This window comes from Stigmatopora nigra, chromosome 23 (assembly GCF_051989575.1).
Source record: "Stigmatopora nigra isolate UIUO_SnigA chromosome 23, RoL_Snig_1.1, whole genome shotgun sequence".
NCBI classification, from domain to species: domain Eukaryota; kingdom Metazoa; phylum Chordata; class Actinopteri; order Syngnathiformes; family Syngnathidae; genus Stigmatopora; species Stigmatopora nigra.
The window spans coordinates 2564944-2581767 of NC_135530.1; the positions used below are offsets into that span (position 1 = coordinate 2564944).

The 16824-nt window shown below is 37.1% G+C and overlaps 3 protein-coding genes and 1 long non-coding RNA gene across 7 annotated transcripts; 2 read left to right on the forward strand and 2 right to left on the reverse strand.

Annotated features, from left to right (window-relative positions):
- Positions 1-4273: 4273 nt before the first annotated feature.
- Positions 4274-6510, reverse strand: apex1 (APEX nuclease (multifunctional DNA repair enzyme) 1). The gene is made up of 5 exons (XM_077709744.1): positions 6296-6510; positions 5906-6029; positions 5669-5835; positions 5022-5214; positions 4274-4954 (listed from the first exon to the last, which is right to left on the reverse strand). Exons 1-5 carry the CDS (start codon positions 6380-6382, stop codon positions 4440-4442), a joined length of 1086 nt encoding a protein of 361 aa, XP_077565870.1. The 5' UTR covers positions 6383-6510; the 3' UTR covers positions 4274-4439.
- Positions 5699-9176, forward strand: osgep (O-sialoglycoprotein endopeptidase). The gene is made up of 12 exons (XM_077710160.1): positions 5699-5855; positions 7125-7244; positions 7325-7444; positions 7507-7682; positions 7754-7849; positions 7924-7973; positions 8048-8126; positions 8206-8271; positions 8348-8438; positions 8830-8905; positions 8966-9064; positions 9137-9176. Exons 2-12 carry the CDS (start codon positions 7130-7132, stop codon positions 9174-9176), a joined length of 1008 nt encoding a protein of 335 aa, XP_077566286.1. The 5' UTR covers positions 5699-5855; positions 7125-7129.
- A 269-nt stretch (positions 9177-9445) lies between these two features.
- LOC144181343 (uncharacterized) lies at positions 9446-12309 on the reverse strand. Its single transcript, XM_077709746.1, has 4 exons — positions 12153-12309; positions 10895-11518; positions 10366-10398; positions 9446-10291 (listed from the first exon to the last, which is right to left on the reverse strand). Exons 1-4 carry the CDS (start codon positions 12166-12168, stop codon positions 10242-10244), a joined length of 723 nt encoding a protein of 240 aa, XP_077565872.1. The 5' UTR covers positions 12169-12309; the 3' UTR covers positions 9446-10241.
- On the forward strand, positions 12287-16491 carry LOC144181344 (uncharacterized). 4 transcript variants are annotated; one of them, XR_013324662.1, is made up of 7 exons: positions 12288-12507; positions 12621-12705; positions 12947-13185; positions 13337-13432; positions 13733-13820; positions 13899-14039; positions 14681-16491. It is a non-coding gene; the product is annotated as an uncharacterized LOC144181344 (long non-coding RNA). The 4 variants fall into 4 exon arrangements; XR_013324660.1 differs by having other exon boundaries at positions 12290-12507; positions 12960-13185; XR_013324659.1 differs by having other exon boundaries at positions 12287-12507; positions 12621-13185.
- Positions 16492-16824: the final 333 nt, after the last annotated feature.

The window sequence follows — 16824 nt, forward strand, 5'->3', positions numbered from 1 at the left end:
AGTGCCATTGTTTTTTTTTTATTTGTGCGTGGGTGTTTGGTTAGCCAAGTGCGTACAAGGCATAGCCAGAACCGTTGTTAAGATGGCGGGTCAGGAAGAGAAAAAATAAGAAGCACATGAGAGCACTCACAAAAACTTGGAGTAACCAGCGTTTTTTTTTTTTTCAGAGTAGGCTTTATTTTTTACTGTTTTTACAGGTGGCTCGACCAAGAGTTAGTAGTTTTATTTTTGGAGCACTTAGGGTTAGAAAAGCATTTGCCTAAAGCTAGAATAAAGAAGACAAATGATAGGTTGTTATATAAGCATGGAAATTTAACTCTATCGGTTTGGAATTTACATTAACAAATGTACTTAAAACATTGGAGGAGTACTGAGAATTAAATACGTTAAAATGATGTAGTATTTTATTTAAAAAGTTTATTTGGTTGATGAGTTTTAGGAAAATTCTAAAATATATGATTCGATTTGTTTGTCTTAATCATTTAATTCTAGATATGTCAATATTTTAGGTGCTCGGACGTTTGGTTGCCGGTCTTTTGGTCGCCGGTTAAATAGTGACAGAGAATTTTCTGTTGGAACCAGCTCTCAAAATATATTCATGAGAGAGAGTTTAATGTCTAAGAGAGAAGTTTAATATCTAAGAGAGAAGTTTAATATCTAGGTACTGTTTAATATCTAAGTACTGTTGAAAACAGTAGATATTTAGATATTAAACTCTCTCTTAGATATTAAGAAGTACTTAGAAAATTAAACAGTACTTAGATATTAAACAATACTTAGATATTAAACAGTACTTAGATAATAAACTGTACTTAGATATTAAACAGTACTTAGATATTAAACTACTTAGATATTAAACAGTACTTAGATAATAAACAGTACTTGGATATTAAACAGTACTTGGATATTAGACAGTACTTAGATATTAGACAGTACTTAGATATTAAACTCTCTCTCTTAGATATTAAACTCTCTTATGAATATAATTTTGAGAGCTGGCTTCAACAGTAAACTCTCTGTCACCATTTGACCGGTGACCAAAAGACCGGCAACCAAATATATGATTAACTTAACAGAAATATTAGTGTGCTTTCACAAGAATGTAATATGATATGGTAAAATGCTAATCTTTGCTACCTTTTATTTTGAACCAATCTAATTTCAATGAATTCATATTTTGTGCGTACGTGTGCGCATGTTGCCTTTCTTACAAGTGTTTCACTAGTCGTAAAGTGTTAAAACACAAGACCTTTGTTTACTGGAAAGCTATCCAAATACTATATATGGTATGCTCGTCATCTTTCCGAAATGTGCACTATGTTTGCATGTACAGTTTTACAAAGGATGCACCGGTTCCGTTTTGTTTAATACAAACTGTGTTTTGAATTCTATATGAAAAATTATTGTACAAACATGGCCTTAAATGACTTCTGGAAACTCGTGCAATGCCTTTTGGAGAGAAATTATTTCGTGTCGAAGTACTGTTGCGTTTCAGTGAGATTTCTTGATTTTTGCAGAGTTGATAAGTTGTTGTTTTTCTTGGGGGGTTCAAATCGTGATTCATAATCAGAGAAAGCATGGTTAAATACTGATTGTCTTACTACATATGATAGATGATTATTTCTGTATTGAGCTATGGATTTTTAAATAAATATTCGTATGAAAAATTGGATCGACGCCTGTTTCAAGTGTCAATTAGGGGGAATTTTCATGCCTCCTTGGGATGTAAAAAAAACTAACAAAATACTCTGCCTTTATCCAACAGACGTTGATTGAGCTCGCGTTAACTCAGCGGGCACTTGAGTGGAGTGAGATACTGATGATTTCAAAAATTGCACACAACACAATTCTGTAATCCTCACATGTTTTTATTTTTATTTTATTTTAGGTGGCACTCAAGTTGTCAGAAAAGCACCAGTTGGCGAACGAGTGCAAGAAGTAAGTGCCATGGGGTGTGACCGGACGTTTGGTTGCCGGTCTTTTGGTCGCCGGTCAAATGTACTTAGATATTAAACGGTACTTAGATATTAAACAGTACTTGGATATTAAACAGTACTTGGATATTAAACAGTACTTGGATATTAAACAGTACTTGGATCTTAAACAGTACTTGGATATTAAACAGTACTTGGATCTTAAACAGTACTTAGATATTAAACAGTACTTGGATATTAAACAGTACTTGGATATTAAACAGTTGTTAGATATTAAACAGTACATGGATATTAAACAGTACTTAGATATTAAACAATACTTGGATATTAAACAGTTCTTAGATATTAAACAGTACTTAGATATTAAACAGTACTTGGATATTAAACAGCACTTAGATATTAAACAGTACTTAGATATTAAACAATACTTAGATATTAAATTATCTATCTCTCTTAGATATTAAACTCTTAGATATTAAACTCTCTTAGATATTAAACTCTTTTAGATATTAAACTCTCTTAGATATTAAACTCTCTTAGATATTAAACTCTCTTAGATATTAAACTCTCTTAGATATTAAACTCTCTTAGATATTAATCTCTCTCTCTTAGATATTAAACTTTCTTATATGGATATAATTTTGAGAGCTGCTTTCAACAGTAAACTCTTTGTCACCATTTGTCCGGCGACCAAAAGACCTGCGACCAAACATCTGACCACCCCATGGGCAGTCTAAGAAAAAGACGGCGAAATCAAGGGTTGGTGACACACACAAAAAACATGTATTTACACCAACCTGAAGTTGCTATAAATAGCTTTATATTTGCCAGCATCCCTTTAGGCCGTGGGGGGACTGACAAAGGAATGCGTGGGAGGGAAAGGTGCTAATATAGCTGTCAATCAAACATCTGATGTATTCCAAAGAGCAACGTGTATAAAAAAACGCTGGGGAATACGAATAACAAGCTGCAGATTTGAATATTTTATTCGTTACTCTGGGCTTGTGTGATTAGACTGTGATTAGAGTAGACAAAAAGGTCATTTGATATTTTTTTAAAACATGTATATAATTTTTTTTAGGGGGTGGAACACGTTGTCTGGATTGAGTCTAATGAACACAGCGCTATGTCTGTCAAACAGGGGCGCAATTATGTCGGCTTGTCACTTCCTAACGGGGTTTGTCGCTTGGCAACTGGGTGTTGAGACGCTGATAAAGTTGGCGGCTTATTTGAATTATTGCTCAGGAGTCAGAAACATAGTCAAAAAAAATCACAAAAGGTGGATTTTCACATTTCAAGAATCTAGACTAAGCTGTTGTTTTATTATTTTTATTTTCCCAATTGGCTGTAGGAGGCTTTTATAATTACTCTTGCCATTAAAATAATAACAAGTGGCAATTTCGCCCACTGGACTCCTACAGTTCTTTTATCAACAAGTAATTTGCTCATGTGTAGATATTGGGAATTTTTTCATCTATTTCTTATCCCTTTATTCATAACGATAAATATTAATTTGGAATTGAAAGGCGCTAAATGTCTCTTAAATTGGTTACAATAGAAATGACACATTTTTTATGTATTCAAAAATTAATACTTTTAAATAATCCTTTTTCCCTTTATGCTTTTCAAACAAAATTGATATTAACTTCAATATACTTCAACCTTTTCATCTACAGTGGCACAGAAGTACTAAGAATGACTAACTTTGCATGAAACTCAGTACCAATTGTCGTGGTAATTTTAATTCTTCATATATTTTGGTTTAAATTGCACATTTATAAAGGTTCACAACGTCTTCACCCTCTGTAGCTAAAAAAATCTGCATGTTTTACTGCTGACTGCAGATGGATTTCATTGCAGCCAAGGTCCCATTCGAAGGTCATTTTGACCTATTTTTCAATTTTGGTACAACACCATCTCTTAGTGGCTCATTCTAGTACTTCAGTTCTAGCAGGTGTCTGTTCTGGTGTAACATTAGAGAGGTGCGAACTTGACATAAGTTCCAATCAGGATTGGAACTGGTGTGAACTTGACACAATTTCCAATTAGGATTGGAACTGGTGTCAACTTGACATAAATTCCAATCATGATTGGAACTGGTGTGAACTTGACACAAGTTCCAATCAGGATTGGAACTGGTGTGAACTTGACACCAGTTCCAATCAGGATTGGAACTGGTGTGAATTTGACACACATTCCAATCAGGATTGGAACTTGTGTCAAGTTCACACCAAAATTTTGTTAGAGTACATAAAGTGATTTGTGTATTATTTAATGGGTTGACAAATAGTAAAAATGGATTTAACTATCAAAATTTTAATATTCACAATGATCACAACTTGTTTCTAGAAACCATTTTTTATTAGTGTGATATACAATATCGTCACTTATTTTTTAACAGCCTTTTTGAACATTTTTGGATGAAAATCAATACTTAGCACCAACCTTAAAGGCCATTTCTAAACTTAGCACTTGCACTAGCAGTGAACGCTTATCAAAAGAAAACTACACAACAATATGCAGTGTGATAGGGCAGTGGTCGCTCCCCATCGCTTTGGTACGAATCTTGCTATCACACAAAGCGGACACTAGGGAGGACGAGAGCACAAAATAATCTAGGCGCCATCCTACATTCTTAGCCCTGGAATTCATCATATAGGTCCAGAAGGTATAAGCATAGGCTTGGTCGGGGTAAAGCTCACGGAAGCTGTCAACAAAACCAGCTTCCAGCAACTGACCGAACCCCTCTCGCTCCTCCACAGTGAATCCGGCATTTTTCTTGTTGCCCTTAGGGTTCTTCAGGTCGATCTCCTGGTGGGCCACGTTGAGGTCTCCGCAAAGCACCACAGGCTTCTCTACATCCAGCTCACTCAGGTAGGACCGGAAATCTTCATCCCAGGTTTTGCGGTAATCTAAGCGGACTAAACCTTTACTGGAGTTGGGCACATAGGCTGTCACCAGGTAGAATGTGGGGTACTCAGCAGTAATGGTACGGCCTTCTTTATCATGCTCCTCTTTACCTAAAAGTCCATTTAAAAAGAAAGTTATTCTCCAGAAGCAATAGAATAGGAAGAGTTTAGAGCTCACCGATGCCATAAGTCACTTTGATAGGTTCCGTTTTGCAGAGCATGGCCACACCACTGTACCCTTCCTTTTCTTCTGACCCGGACCAGTACTTATGCGGGTACTCGGGCATGGATGTGATGTCAGCGGGCAGGCTTTTCTCTGCACACTTGGTCTCCTGCAGGCACAGGATGTCTGGATTCTCCTCACGCACCCACTAGAGAAAACAAATAGTCTCAAATGAGAAAAATATATATAGAGATATACACAGATATACAAACACATATACACATAAATATACATACATATATAAATATATACACACACACATACATATATATAGTATACACATACACATATAGTATACACATACACATATAGTATACACATACGTATACTACACACATACATATAGTATACACATACATATATGCACATACATATAGTATACACATACATATATGCACATACATATATGCACATACATATACACATACATATACATATAGATGCACATACATATACATATAGTAGTATACACATACATATACACACACACATATATATACGCACGCACGCACGCACGCATACGCACGCACGCACGCATACGCGCGTCTATATAAATATAGACGCACGCTTGTGCGCGCGTCTATATTTATATAAAAACTCACATCCAGGCCATTTTTCTTGACCCAGGCTCTCAGTCCGTCGACATTCCAAGAAGTAATCTTCATGTTAGCCTCACGTCCATCTTTGCTGGTTGTTTTATCAGGCGGGTCTTCATACAGAATGGGGGCTTCTGGTTCCTTAGTCTTCTTGGCTTTCTTGGGAGTCTCTTCTGTCATGAAACAGCACCAGGTATTAGATGAACACCTTGTAAAACAAACAAACAACAACAGTAGACTAACCTGACTCATTGTCCCCTTCTGCAGGTGCCGCTTCTGCTTTCTTGCCTCTTTTCATGCTTGAATTTGCTCGAAAGGCGGAAAACACAGATCTGCTACACGCGCACACACCCAAAAACACGCACCGCTGGGGAGGGAAAAAAAACACATAAAAATAAGAAATCTCCACACTCAAACTAGATTATGTTTTGCAAAAGACTCCAAACTACTGAGTTAGACATTGCACGGCGCTAACGTTAGCATTTCATTGTTACAATGATAGTGGTTGGAGGCCTCCTCCAAGAAAGCAAATTATGCCCTCTGGTCGCCTAATACAACGATCAAACAGGTTTTAGGTATTGTCAGTGGAGCCCACAAACAAATACTGATTTCACAGAATGCAGATCGCCTTACTTTGACTCGAAACAGGATGCAAAAACACAACCAGGACACGCTGCTGCTCACTATGTCTACCACCCGGTCACTCCCCCTGCCATTCATGCAAATCCAATCGTGGGAGGGGGAGAATGAAACAGCTCATTGCGTGCTAATGTCATTATTTGGACGTTGATTTAAATGAAAACACATTTTATCAAAATCCAAGGTGATCAATGATTTTATATTGTACAGTTAGAGCTTTAATCGGGAATAGTTTTCATAATACACTTTTGACATGAGCGGGCGCATGCGCAAACGTAAAACTAGCACACGCGTCTGTTGTAGGACTCGCTTCTGAATGCCAGAAAGTAATTGCGAAAATGTGACATTTGTATTTTATTTAAAACATAACACACGATATTTAAGTGCTATATATTAATTTTAATCATATTAAAAGTGTCACCACTATATTTCCTAGCAGTTTATATTTTTGTTGAATTTTTAAAGTCAGGCGAATCGTACTCCTCGTATTGGGTCCTCAAGATTTTTCGTGCTCGTGTTTTCCTTTTCACTCGAAAGTAATAATAACCTAAATTAAACACCGAACTTGGACTGAGGTAAGTTTATAAGACGTTGATATGATGATGATGCAACGGTGTTTAAAATATTTTATTAAGATTTGAGTATTACATTTGTAAATGACGGTAAATAACGCTTGAAATAGTACTTCTCTGCCCCCACTCCATGAAAAAATGTGTCATAATGTAAATTACATCAACTGCTGCAATCTTCTAAAAATACATACATCTGATGTTATCCCCGATTACGATACATTTTCATTTACAGTGCTTATTTTCCCCTTTAGTTGCAATGACTGTCATCATTGGTTTTGAGGGCAGTGCTAATAAGATTGGCATTGGCATTATTTCGGATGGACAAGTCCTTTCCAACCCAAGACGCACCTACATAACCCCTCCTGGTCATGGTAAGTCACTTTTTAAAGTTTCTTAGCCAGGACAGTGTGGTGTCTATCTGATTTTTATCAGTAACGTTGATTTTCAACAGGTTTCCAACCAAGTGACACTGCCAGACATCATCGCTCTGTTATACTAACAGTTTTAAAAGAAGCTCTGGAGCAAGCGGGAATAAAGCCTTCTGAGATTGACTGTGTGGCATACACTAAAGGTTGTTTAGATTGTTGTTATTGTTTTTAAATGTATGCGTCATTTCACTGTTTATCTCATCAGGTCCTGGTATGGGTGCCCCATTGGTTGTGGTGGCTTTAGTGGCTCGGACAGTTGCCCAAATGTGGGGCAAACCCCTCATCGGAGTCAACCATTGTATTGGACATATTGAAATGGGACGACTCATCACTAAAGCTAACAACCCGACTGTGCTTTACGTTAGTGGGGGGAACACGCAGGTTGGTGTTTCTCATAAGGCCGATTTAATTTTTTTTTTTTAATTAAAATCGAAACATTTTCTTCTTTAAAGGTCATTGCGTACTCTGAGAGGCGGTACCGGATTTTTGGGGAGACAATCGACATTGCAGTTGGAAATTGTTTGGACAGATTTGCCAGAGTTCTTAAGGTTTGTGCAAATGATACATTTTTATTGTGAATAAATTCATTTAGTTGATGTATATGGGTTTTATATGGTTGCAGATTTCTAATGATCCCAGTCCAGGCTACAACATAGAACAAATGGCAAAGAAGTAAGTAGTTACACACTGAAAATGTTTTTTTTAGCTATATATTTATAAACTTTTCTTCTTTCTTTTAAATTCAGAGGTAGTAAATATGTGGAACTGCCATATACAGTAAAAGGAATGGATGTGTCATTTTCTGGGATACTCTCCTACATTGAGGTGAGTACATGCTAATATTACTGACTACACTATGGAGGTAAAAAAAACTGAATTTGGGAATATCCTTTTATATTATCAGGATGTTGCTCATAAAATGCTTGGATCTGGCGAGTGTACAGCAGAGGACTTGTGCTTCTCTCTGCAGGTTAGATTTATTTTAATTCACTTTAAATGTACATGATAAGTGTATAATATATAAATATAGATATTTGTTCTTGCAGGAGACAGTCTTTTGTATGCTAGTTGAAATTACAGAGCGGGCCATGGCACACTGCGGCTCCCAAGAGGTTCTCATTGTCGGTGGTGTTGGATGTAAGTTCATTAACAACATGAAAAAAATTACAGTAATCCCTCTGTTATCGCAGTTAATGTAGACCAAATATGGCCGCGTTAAATGAAAAACCGTAGCTGCTTTAAATTGGCTCTAAGTGACTTTCCTGACTTGTTCAAGTCAAGGATTTGCTTTTTCAGATCCATGCTGAGCTCCTTTGACTTTCCCATTGTAGAGTTTGTGTAGTGTTAACCCATAATAGTCATAAAAGAAACTAACTTCATGAATGTTTTTTGTGACTAAGTAGTATCTGTTCCAATCACTCTAGAGAAAAATATGAGTTGTAGAAATAATTGGAAACTCAAGAGAGCCATGACATTATGTTCTTCCAAAGTGTATGTCAACTTTTGACCACAACTTATGTATGCACAGGTAATTTGCATCTACAGAAGATGATGGGAATCATGTGCAAGGAAAGAGGAGCCAAACTTTTTGCCACAGACGAAAGGTAAACAAAACCTTCCCGTTCTATTAACAAACATTTATACTAATAGACTTCATTTGGTAGCTTCTGCATTGACAATGGCGCCATGATTGCACAAGCTGGCTGGGAAATGTTTCGATCTGGTCATGTGACCGAGTTGGAGGATTCATGGATAACACAGAGGTAAGGCAAATGTGTAGGATTCAATTATGTGGGTTAAATTGTGTTCACTGTTTTTTTTTTTTCCTTTGGCAGGTACAGAACTGATGAAGTCGAGGTGACATGGCGGAAATGAAGTTTGATTTAAGGCTGTTGTCAGGTATTTTTGCTCTTATGATGTACAAGTTGTGCTCATTTTCTTCTGCACACTTGAGACTTTCCGTCAAAAAATCTTGTTTTAAACATTAAGTGGAGTTTAAGCCTCTAAGTTATGCATTTTTTTTATCCTAATATAAAAAGTGGACCTTTTTAACATGAACATTCACTAAAAACCAGGAAATCTATCAATATCAATGACTAAAAAGGATTATTCTTAGTATCTAACCCCTACAAAAAAGCACCAAGTCAAGTTTATTCACTTTTATTAAGCAATACTGTTCATGTACATTCCTCCTCCAGTGTAATTTTCCAAATTCTTTAAAAAAAATAAAATGAAGAAAAAAAATCAACATAATGAACACTGAGCTCCCTTATGAAGAAGTCATGACCAACATTCACCTGATTAGAACGCAAACAACCCAACAGACAGCATTAAGATCTGAAAAGGCAACAAGGGAAAATTCCATTGTTCCTTTTTTTTGAATCATTCCCCTTTGTAAACCAAGGAGACTTTAACAGTAAATCTTTAGGAAATGTAAAATGTCTCAAAAAAATGGAGTGGGGGTTAAACAAACATCACCGTGTAGTTTCGAACAGATTTTTCTTTTTTTTAACAAAGTGCTTGATTGACCACTCGCTTTTTACACGGGACACTTTAAAAAAAACAAAGGGGGGGATAACAAATTAAATTACAGCCTTTAAAAAGAAGTAGGAATGGGAGGAAAAAGACCCATTCCCACACAAAGCTAAAATTCATAAAGGGGCAAAATGGAACAAAGGTCTGATTACTTAAGGCAGACATTTTAATAAGGCGTTTAAAAAAAAAAAAAGAAAATCTGTAAGATCTCAAAAAGGAGTTAGTCCAAAGTGTCTCAGTGTGGCTTTGCATGAAGACATCATCCTGAGTACAGTGTGTGAGAGAGGGGATTCCAACAATTGCCCGTGTGTGTTTTTAATGTGCATGAAGGCGCATGTTGATTTTTTTTTAGGTATGTGCTTGCATGTATGTGTTTTTTTTAGGCGTTTTTTTTTTTATGTGATGCTAGGCCGGGTGCTCCTGGAAGTCCTTGTACCACATAACTCGTTTTGGATCTGGAAAAAAAAAAATAGAATTAAAAGTGATGCATTTGACACTCTGCATCAGTTTAATGGTGAGGTTGATTTACCTTTCTTCTGTTTGTTGTAGATTGCATTCCATTCTGCAAAATAAAAAGGGGATAAGTTGTAGGTCAGCATTAAGTCATTGACATCTACTATGCTAGAGCTTAATGTGATTTTTAATATTGGATTAATTGCTTAATAGAAACATTGTTGACATGAAGGTTGAATCTTAATAGATGTCATGTTTTAGTTTAAATTAAAAGTATAATAGTAAATGTATAATACAAGATAAATAACTTACTTTTAAAATGCAATGTTTTAAAAGTGACAATATCTTGTCATATTTTTAAGTACAAATATATTGAATTTTGAAATATGACAGTTGATGACGGGTTATTTGTTTAAAAATAACTTTCGCTTACTTCGTTTATTTTTAGCTTTGCATTTGTTGATGAAAGCAAAGAGTTAGAAACAGTTGCATAATATTCAAAATTTAATGTTTCTCGGTGCATAAATGTAAAGCTAAAATTAATAATTCCGTAATTTCTACACTAGTCAGCCCTAATGTTGACATTCCCGATTTTGCAAAGTTACCTCTATTGTGGTAGTTGAGCGCCTCCACGAGGTGACGACAACTGAGTAGCAGCTCCCCGTTGCGCGCATCCTTCTGGAGGTGGCGCAGAACCGGAGTAAAAGTATCGGCAATTGACGTATCTACCGGCGCACGGGAATCGGCGCCTTCTGGGACGGGACGGGCTTCGCTGATAAAGCTCAGCCCCCATTGGTTCTGAAGCAGAACGCCAATAGCGGGCGGCTCGTCCTCCAGAATGCAACCGGAACTTTTGGCCTTGACCATAGAGGCGTAGCTGACGGCCGGCTGTAGTTTAGCTGGGCTGTCCTGCACCGGGAAGGCAGGCGGGGGCTTGAGCAGCGACAGACTGTCCTCAACCCACCTCTCCTTGTGGGCCCGGTTCAGCCCCTTCTGGCTCCCCTCACGTCGAATCCGTCCTTTGTATTGCGGGCCCTTGCGCTCCTTCTCCTGGCAGTAACCCAGTCCGATTGGGTCGGGTGAGGCACGGCCTCCTCCACCCCCGCCACAGTTGCCAGGCGACAGACGGCGGTTTCGGATCTGGGGCTCGGGGTTGGTGCTCGCAACCAGGACTGCCGGGTCGCATAGTGCATCGGACTCGCACACAGTGTTGCTGGCTTCCCACGCGCCTGCGAGAACATTTAAACAGAAATGAGTTTAACCATGACAGACGTTTAATCGTGATTTAATTAGGTTAATTGTCCAATCTGTTTGTTCATATGCTGCCAAATTCAATTAGATTAGACATCCATTGACTTCAATGGCAACCACTGAGTTAAAACAAGTCAGGTAACTCCACCGGTGCTAGGAGAAGGGGGTCAAGTTATGTATGATTTGAAAGAAAAATAGCTGACCCCTCACTTCTCGACATCTAATTAAAGCCCAAGCTCAGAAAATATTATAGAACTACACGATCAAAAGTAACCGTTTAAGACATCGAAGGACTTGGGACGTTTAAGACAACCGTTTTTTTGGAACGTCACGATACGAAATCGACGTCTGATATAACAAGTAGTGAATTAGCAAAAAAGTTTCGACCGTCTTACGTCAAATCGCTAAAGATTCCTGTTAACAAACGAAGGCGCGAGCTAAGCTAGTCAGGTCGGTCAAAGTTTCGTAACAGCCCCATTCAATGCAAAGTGAGGGAGCGCGTAGTCAGCCAGGTTCCTTGAGTTAGCGGCGCTAGCGATGTCGCCGAGCGCCCCTAAACGCACCATACGACTTGGATCCGTGCAAAAAAACGGGTGAAGGGAAGCAACAAACCTGTTTTGATATGCATGTCTTTTTGCCTAACGTTTATTGGAACGCTGACCGCTGAGTTGACCTTTGTTTACAGCGTCAGGAGAACGTCGACTCTAGTTCGATCGCTGCGTGCTCGCCTGCTTCGGCTTCGCCAACACAAGGAAACGACACGACTCTATGTGGGTGGGACAGGAAGTAGATCCGTAAATAAAATGTTCCGACGGGAAACTCGCGTCGTTCACTGAACTTAGACGCTACTAGATGTCTAAAAACGAACTAACTGTATCTGGAGCGAGGTACACATGCAAATCTATTGATTTACAGCTATTTTCAAGACGGACTTTTCAAGAAAAAAAGATGGACATCATTAAGAAAGGTAGGACAACTCCAAAACAAGCTAATCTGTAACAACCGGCAACAAACATTTTCAGCCTTGAATCGAATGAAAATGTATGCCAGAAATGCAACAGGGCAGTCTCTTTTTTTCAGCATTAGCTTCGATGGCGATCGAAAAGAAGGAAGAAAGAAAAGATGATGGATGTTGTGTACAGTTCTTTTGTGTACAGGATTTCTGGTGAGTAAAATATGGCTATATTCCTAAAAATAATATTATTGTATGAGGTTATTATTGATTATTTTTATGTGTCGCAGCTGTAGATGTTTTATAGCAATAACACAGTTTGATCTATTCCCCGTGTGCGTTGTCGCCGTTATATACTAATGGCAACTAGTGAGTCAACACCACATAGCAAAGGGCTGACTTTGGCCCGTAAGGAGACACACAAAAGATGGCCGCCAGTGACGTTTTAATATAGAAATATCCCAAAGAACTCAGACGAAATCGTATTGGAGCACAGCATCTGATGTCATCGACGTGCGGGACATCCTGAACCGGTGATGGGAGGAGACAACCATTCACGCTCATATCTAGTGTGAAACCAGCCTACAGCCTTTGAAATGTGGGAGGAAGCAGGAGTACCTGGAGAAAACCCATGCAGACCTGGGAAGAACTCCACACAGGTGGGCTGACCTGGATTCGAACCCTCCATGTATAGTAAGGCTTTTTTTTATTTTAAAAAAAATGACACATTGTATAACAAGGCTTTATTTATTAAAAAAAATGACATAGTATAGTAAGGCTTTTTTGTAAAAAAAAAAAAAAAAATGACAAGGCTTTATAAAATATTAATTGCGCCCTCATCCAGGAGTCTCCGGCGCCCCGGTGAGCACGGTCATGCTTTTGGACGGCTTCCGCAGATGCAGGCGGTCAGCTTTGCCGGATGGCAAATCCTCACTGATCTGTAAGTCCGGCAGTGTTGAAAAATAATGTCATCTTTAGCAGTGTTGAAAAATGTCATATTTGGCAGTGTTGAAAAATAATGTCATATTTGGCAGTGTTGAAAAATAATTTCATATTTGGCAGTGTTGAAAAATAATTTCATATTTGGCAGTGTTGAAAAATAATGTCATATTTGGCAGTGTTGATAAATAACTCATTCAAAACACTTATTTTTAAAAGTTTATTTTAGTAAAAGTTCATTATTGTTCTTATGTCGGAAGAACCAAGCTTTGTAAACTTACACAACTTTTTCCACTTGAAGGTACAATATATTACAAAGTGTGATCTGGGTGTGAAGAGACAAAACAACAAATACTACAACCGAATCCTATAGAGTGGTGGCCCAGTGGGTAAGTCATCAGTTTATCGCCTCAATGGTCCTGGGTTCAAATCCTAATGCTTGCAAAATTTTTCCCACTATTATTCAGGTAGATGGAAGAGATAACAGTACAAGTACTACCATTTACTCTCGCTGGGTGGTAGCCTAGTGGCTAAGTCATCAGTCTGCCACCTCTGTGGTCCTGGGTTCAAATCCCAGTGCCGGCAAAGATTTTCCCAGAATTATTCAGGTAAAATAACAAGTACAATTGCCTAAGTGTTTAACTAAATAAGTATTCAGTGGTGGATGAAGCATTTTGTCCAAAAAATGACTAAGTGTTTAAACCCATTTCCTTGGATAAAACTATAAGTACTACTGCTTTCTCCCACAGCTTGGTGGCCCAGTGGCTAAGTCATCAGTCTGCCACCGGTGTGGTCCTGGGTTCAATTCCCAGTGCCGGCAAAGATTTTCCAAATATTCAGTTAAAAGAATAAGTTAAAATGGCTAAATGTTTAAGTGTATAAATATTCAGTGGTGGATGAAGCATTTTATCCAAAAAATGACTAAGTGTTTCACCCCATTTCCTTGGATAAAACGTTTCAACACCTATGTATAAGTGGGGCACGAGTTGGTGTAGTGGGTTGCACACTCGCCTTTGCACCGAGAGAACGTGAGTTCGCTTCCCGGTGTCGGCGGTTCACTGACCAAGCAAGCGGTCGAGGGTCGGCCGAAGGCCGACCCGAGAACGCCTTTCGCAATACAGGTCCATCAAGTGTCTTCCGAACTGCCGAAGGCAGTTCGGAATATAACCTTTTGCTGAAAAGTATGACTAAGTGTTTAATAAAAATTAAAAAGTTTTTCTTTTTTTTTTCTTCTTGTTCCATTTTCCAGACTACTTGGTGTCGTGATCAGCCAAACGACGGCAGCGAGAATCGAACCCAGGTCTCCCAGATGGGAGTCCAGTGCTCTAACCTCTGCGCCAACCAAGTGACTACACTTTCCTAAGTCGTCATCTGAGTTTCATGACAAGAAGTACACAGAAACAACAATGTGAAAATGTGTCCCAACCGGGAATTGAACCCAGGTCTCCCGGACGGGAGTTCAGTGCTCTAACCTCTGCGCCAACCAAGTGACTACACTTTCCTTAGTTGTCATTTGAGTTTCTTGACAAGAAGTACACAGAAACAACTAAGTGAAAATGTGTCCCAACCGGGATTCGAACCAAGGTCTCCCAAGCGGGAGTCAGGTGAACAAACCTCTGCGCCACAAAGGATCTACATTTTCTACATTTACTACAAATATACAGAGACAACTAAGGGAAAATGTTTCCCGACTGGGATTTGAGCCCAAGCCACCAAGACATGTGAGTTAACCTCTACGCCACAGTGCCATACTATAGTGTGTCATTTTTTTTGCAGCAAACCTTACTATACTATGTTTTTTTTAGTAAAGCCATACTATACTATGTCGTTTTTTTTAAAGAAAAAAAGCCATACTATACTATGTCGTTTTTTTAAAGAAAAATAGCCATACTATACTATGTCGTTTTTTTAAAGAAAAAAAGCCATACTATACTATGTCGTTTTTTTTAAGAAAAAAAGCCATACTATACCATGTCGTTTTTTTTAAAGAAAAAAAGCCATACTATACCATGTCGTTTTTTTTAAAGAAAAAAAGCCATACTATACTATGTCGTTTCTTTAAAGAAAAAAAAGCCATACTATACTATGTGTTCTTTTTAAAAGAAAAAAGCCATACTATACTATGTGTTTTTTTTAAAGAAAAAAAGCCATACTATACTATGTCGTTTTTTTAAAGAAAAAAAGCCATACTATACTATGTCGTTTTTTTTAAAGAAAAAAAGCCATACTATACTATGTCGTTTTTTTAAAGAAAAAAAGCCATACTATACTATGTCGTTTTTTTAAAGAAAAAAAGCCATACTATACTATGTCGTTTTTTTTAAAGAAAAAAAGCCATACTATACTGTCGTTTTTTTCACAGAAAAAAAGCCATACTATACCATGTCGTTTTTTTAAAGAAAAAAAGCCATACTATACCATGTCGTTTTTTTAAAGAAAAAAAGCCATACTATACTATGTCGTTTCTTTAAAGAAAAAAAGCCATACCATACTGTCGTTTTTTTTTAAAGAAAAAAAGCCATACTATACTATGTGGTTTTTTTTAAAGAAAAAAAGCCATACTATACCATGTCGTTTTTTTAAAGAAAAAAAGCCATACTATACTATGTCGTTTTTTTAAAGAAAAAAAGCCATACTATACTATGTTGTTTTTTTTAAAGAAAAAAAGCCATACTATACTATGTCGTTTTTTTAAAGAAAAAAAGCCATACTATACTATGTCGTTTTATTAAAGAAAAAAAGCCATACTATACTATTTCGTTTTTTTAAAGAAAAAAAGCCATACTATACTATGTCGTTTTTTTAAAGAAAAAAAGCCATACTATACTATGTGGTTTTTTTTAAAGAAAAAAAGCCATACTATACTATGTCGTTTTTTTAAAGAAAAAAAGCCATACTATACTATGTTTTTTTAAAGAAAAAAAGCCATACTATACTATGTGGTTTTTTTTTAAGAAAAAAAGCCATACTATACTATGTGGTTTTTTTAAAGAAAAAAAGCCATACTATACTATGTCGTTTTTTTAAAGAAAAAAAGCCATACTATACTATGTCGTTTTTTTTAAAGAAAAAAAAGCCATACTATACTATGTCGTTTTTTTTAAAGAAAAAAAAGCCATACTATACTATGTCGTTTTTTTTAAAAGAAAAAAAGCCATACTATACTATGTCGTTTTTTTAAAGAAAAAAAGCCATACTATACTATGTTGTTTTTTTTAAAGAAAAAAAGCCATACTATACTATGTCGTTTTTTTAAAGAAAAAAAGCCATACTATACTATGTCGTTTTTTTAAAGAAAAAAAGCCATACTATACTATGTCGTTTTTTTAAAGAAAAAAAGCCATACTATACTATGTGTTTTTTTTTAAAGAAAAAAAGCCATACTATACTATG

Bases quoted from the DNA above. Each gene is read 5' to 3' on its own strand.
- apex1 (XM_077709744.1), bottom strand. From the start codon at position 6,382: ATGAATGGCAGGGGGAGTGACCGGGTGGTAGACATAGTGAGCAGCAGC. The intron at 5,836-5,905 runs GTTAGTCTACTG...GTTTCATGACAG, and splicing joins AGAAGGGGACAATGAGTCAG to AAGAGACTCCCAAGAAAGCC. The intron at 5,215-5,668 runs GTGAGTTTTTAT...TGTTTTCTCTAG, and splicing joins TCAAGAAAAATGGCCTGGAT to TGGGTGCGTGAGGAGAATCC.
- osgep (XM_077710160.1), top strand. From the start codon at position 7,130: ATGACTGTCATCATTGGTTTTGAGGGCAGTGCTAATAAGATTGGCATT. The intron at 7,683-7,753 runs GTTGGTGTTTCT...TCTTCTTTAAAG, and splicing joins TTAGTGGGGGGAACACGCAG to GTCATTGCGTACTCTGAGAG. The intron at 7,850-7,923 runs GTTTGTGCAAAT...ATATGGTTGCAG, and splicing joins GATTTGCCAGAGTTCTTAAG to ATTTCTAATGATCCCAGTCC.
- LOC144181343 (XM_077709746.1), bottom strand. The intron at 10,399-10,894 runs GTAACTTTGCAA...TTTATTTTGCAG, and splicing joins GCTCAACTACCACAATAGAG to AATGGAATGCAATCTACAAC. The intron at 10,292-10,365 runs GTAAATCAACCT...TTTTTTTTCCAG, and splicing joins CTACAACAAACAGAAGAAAG to ATCCAAAACGAGTTATGTGG.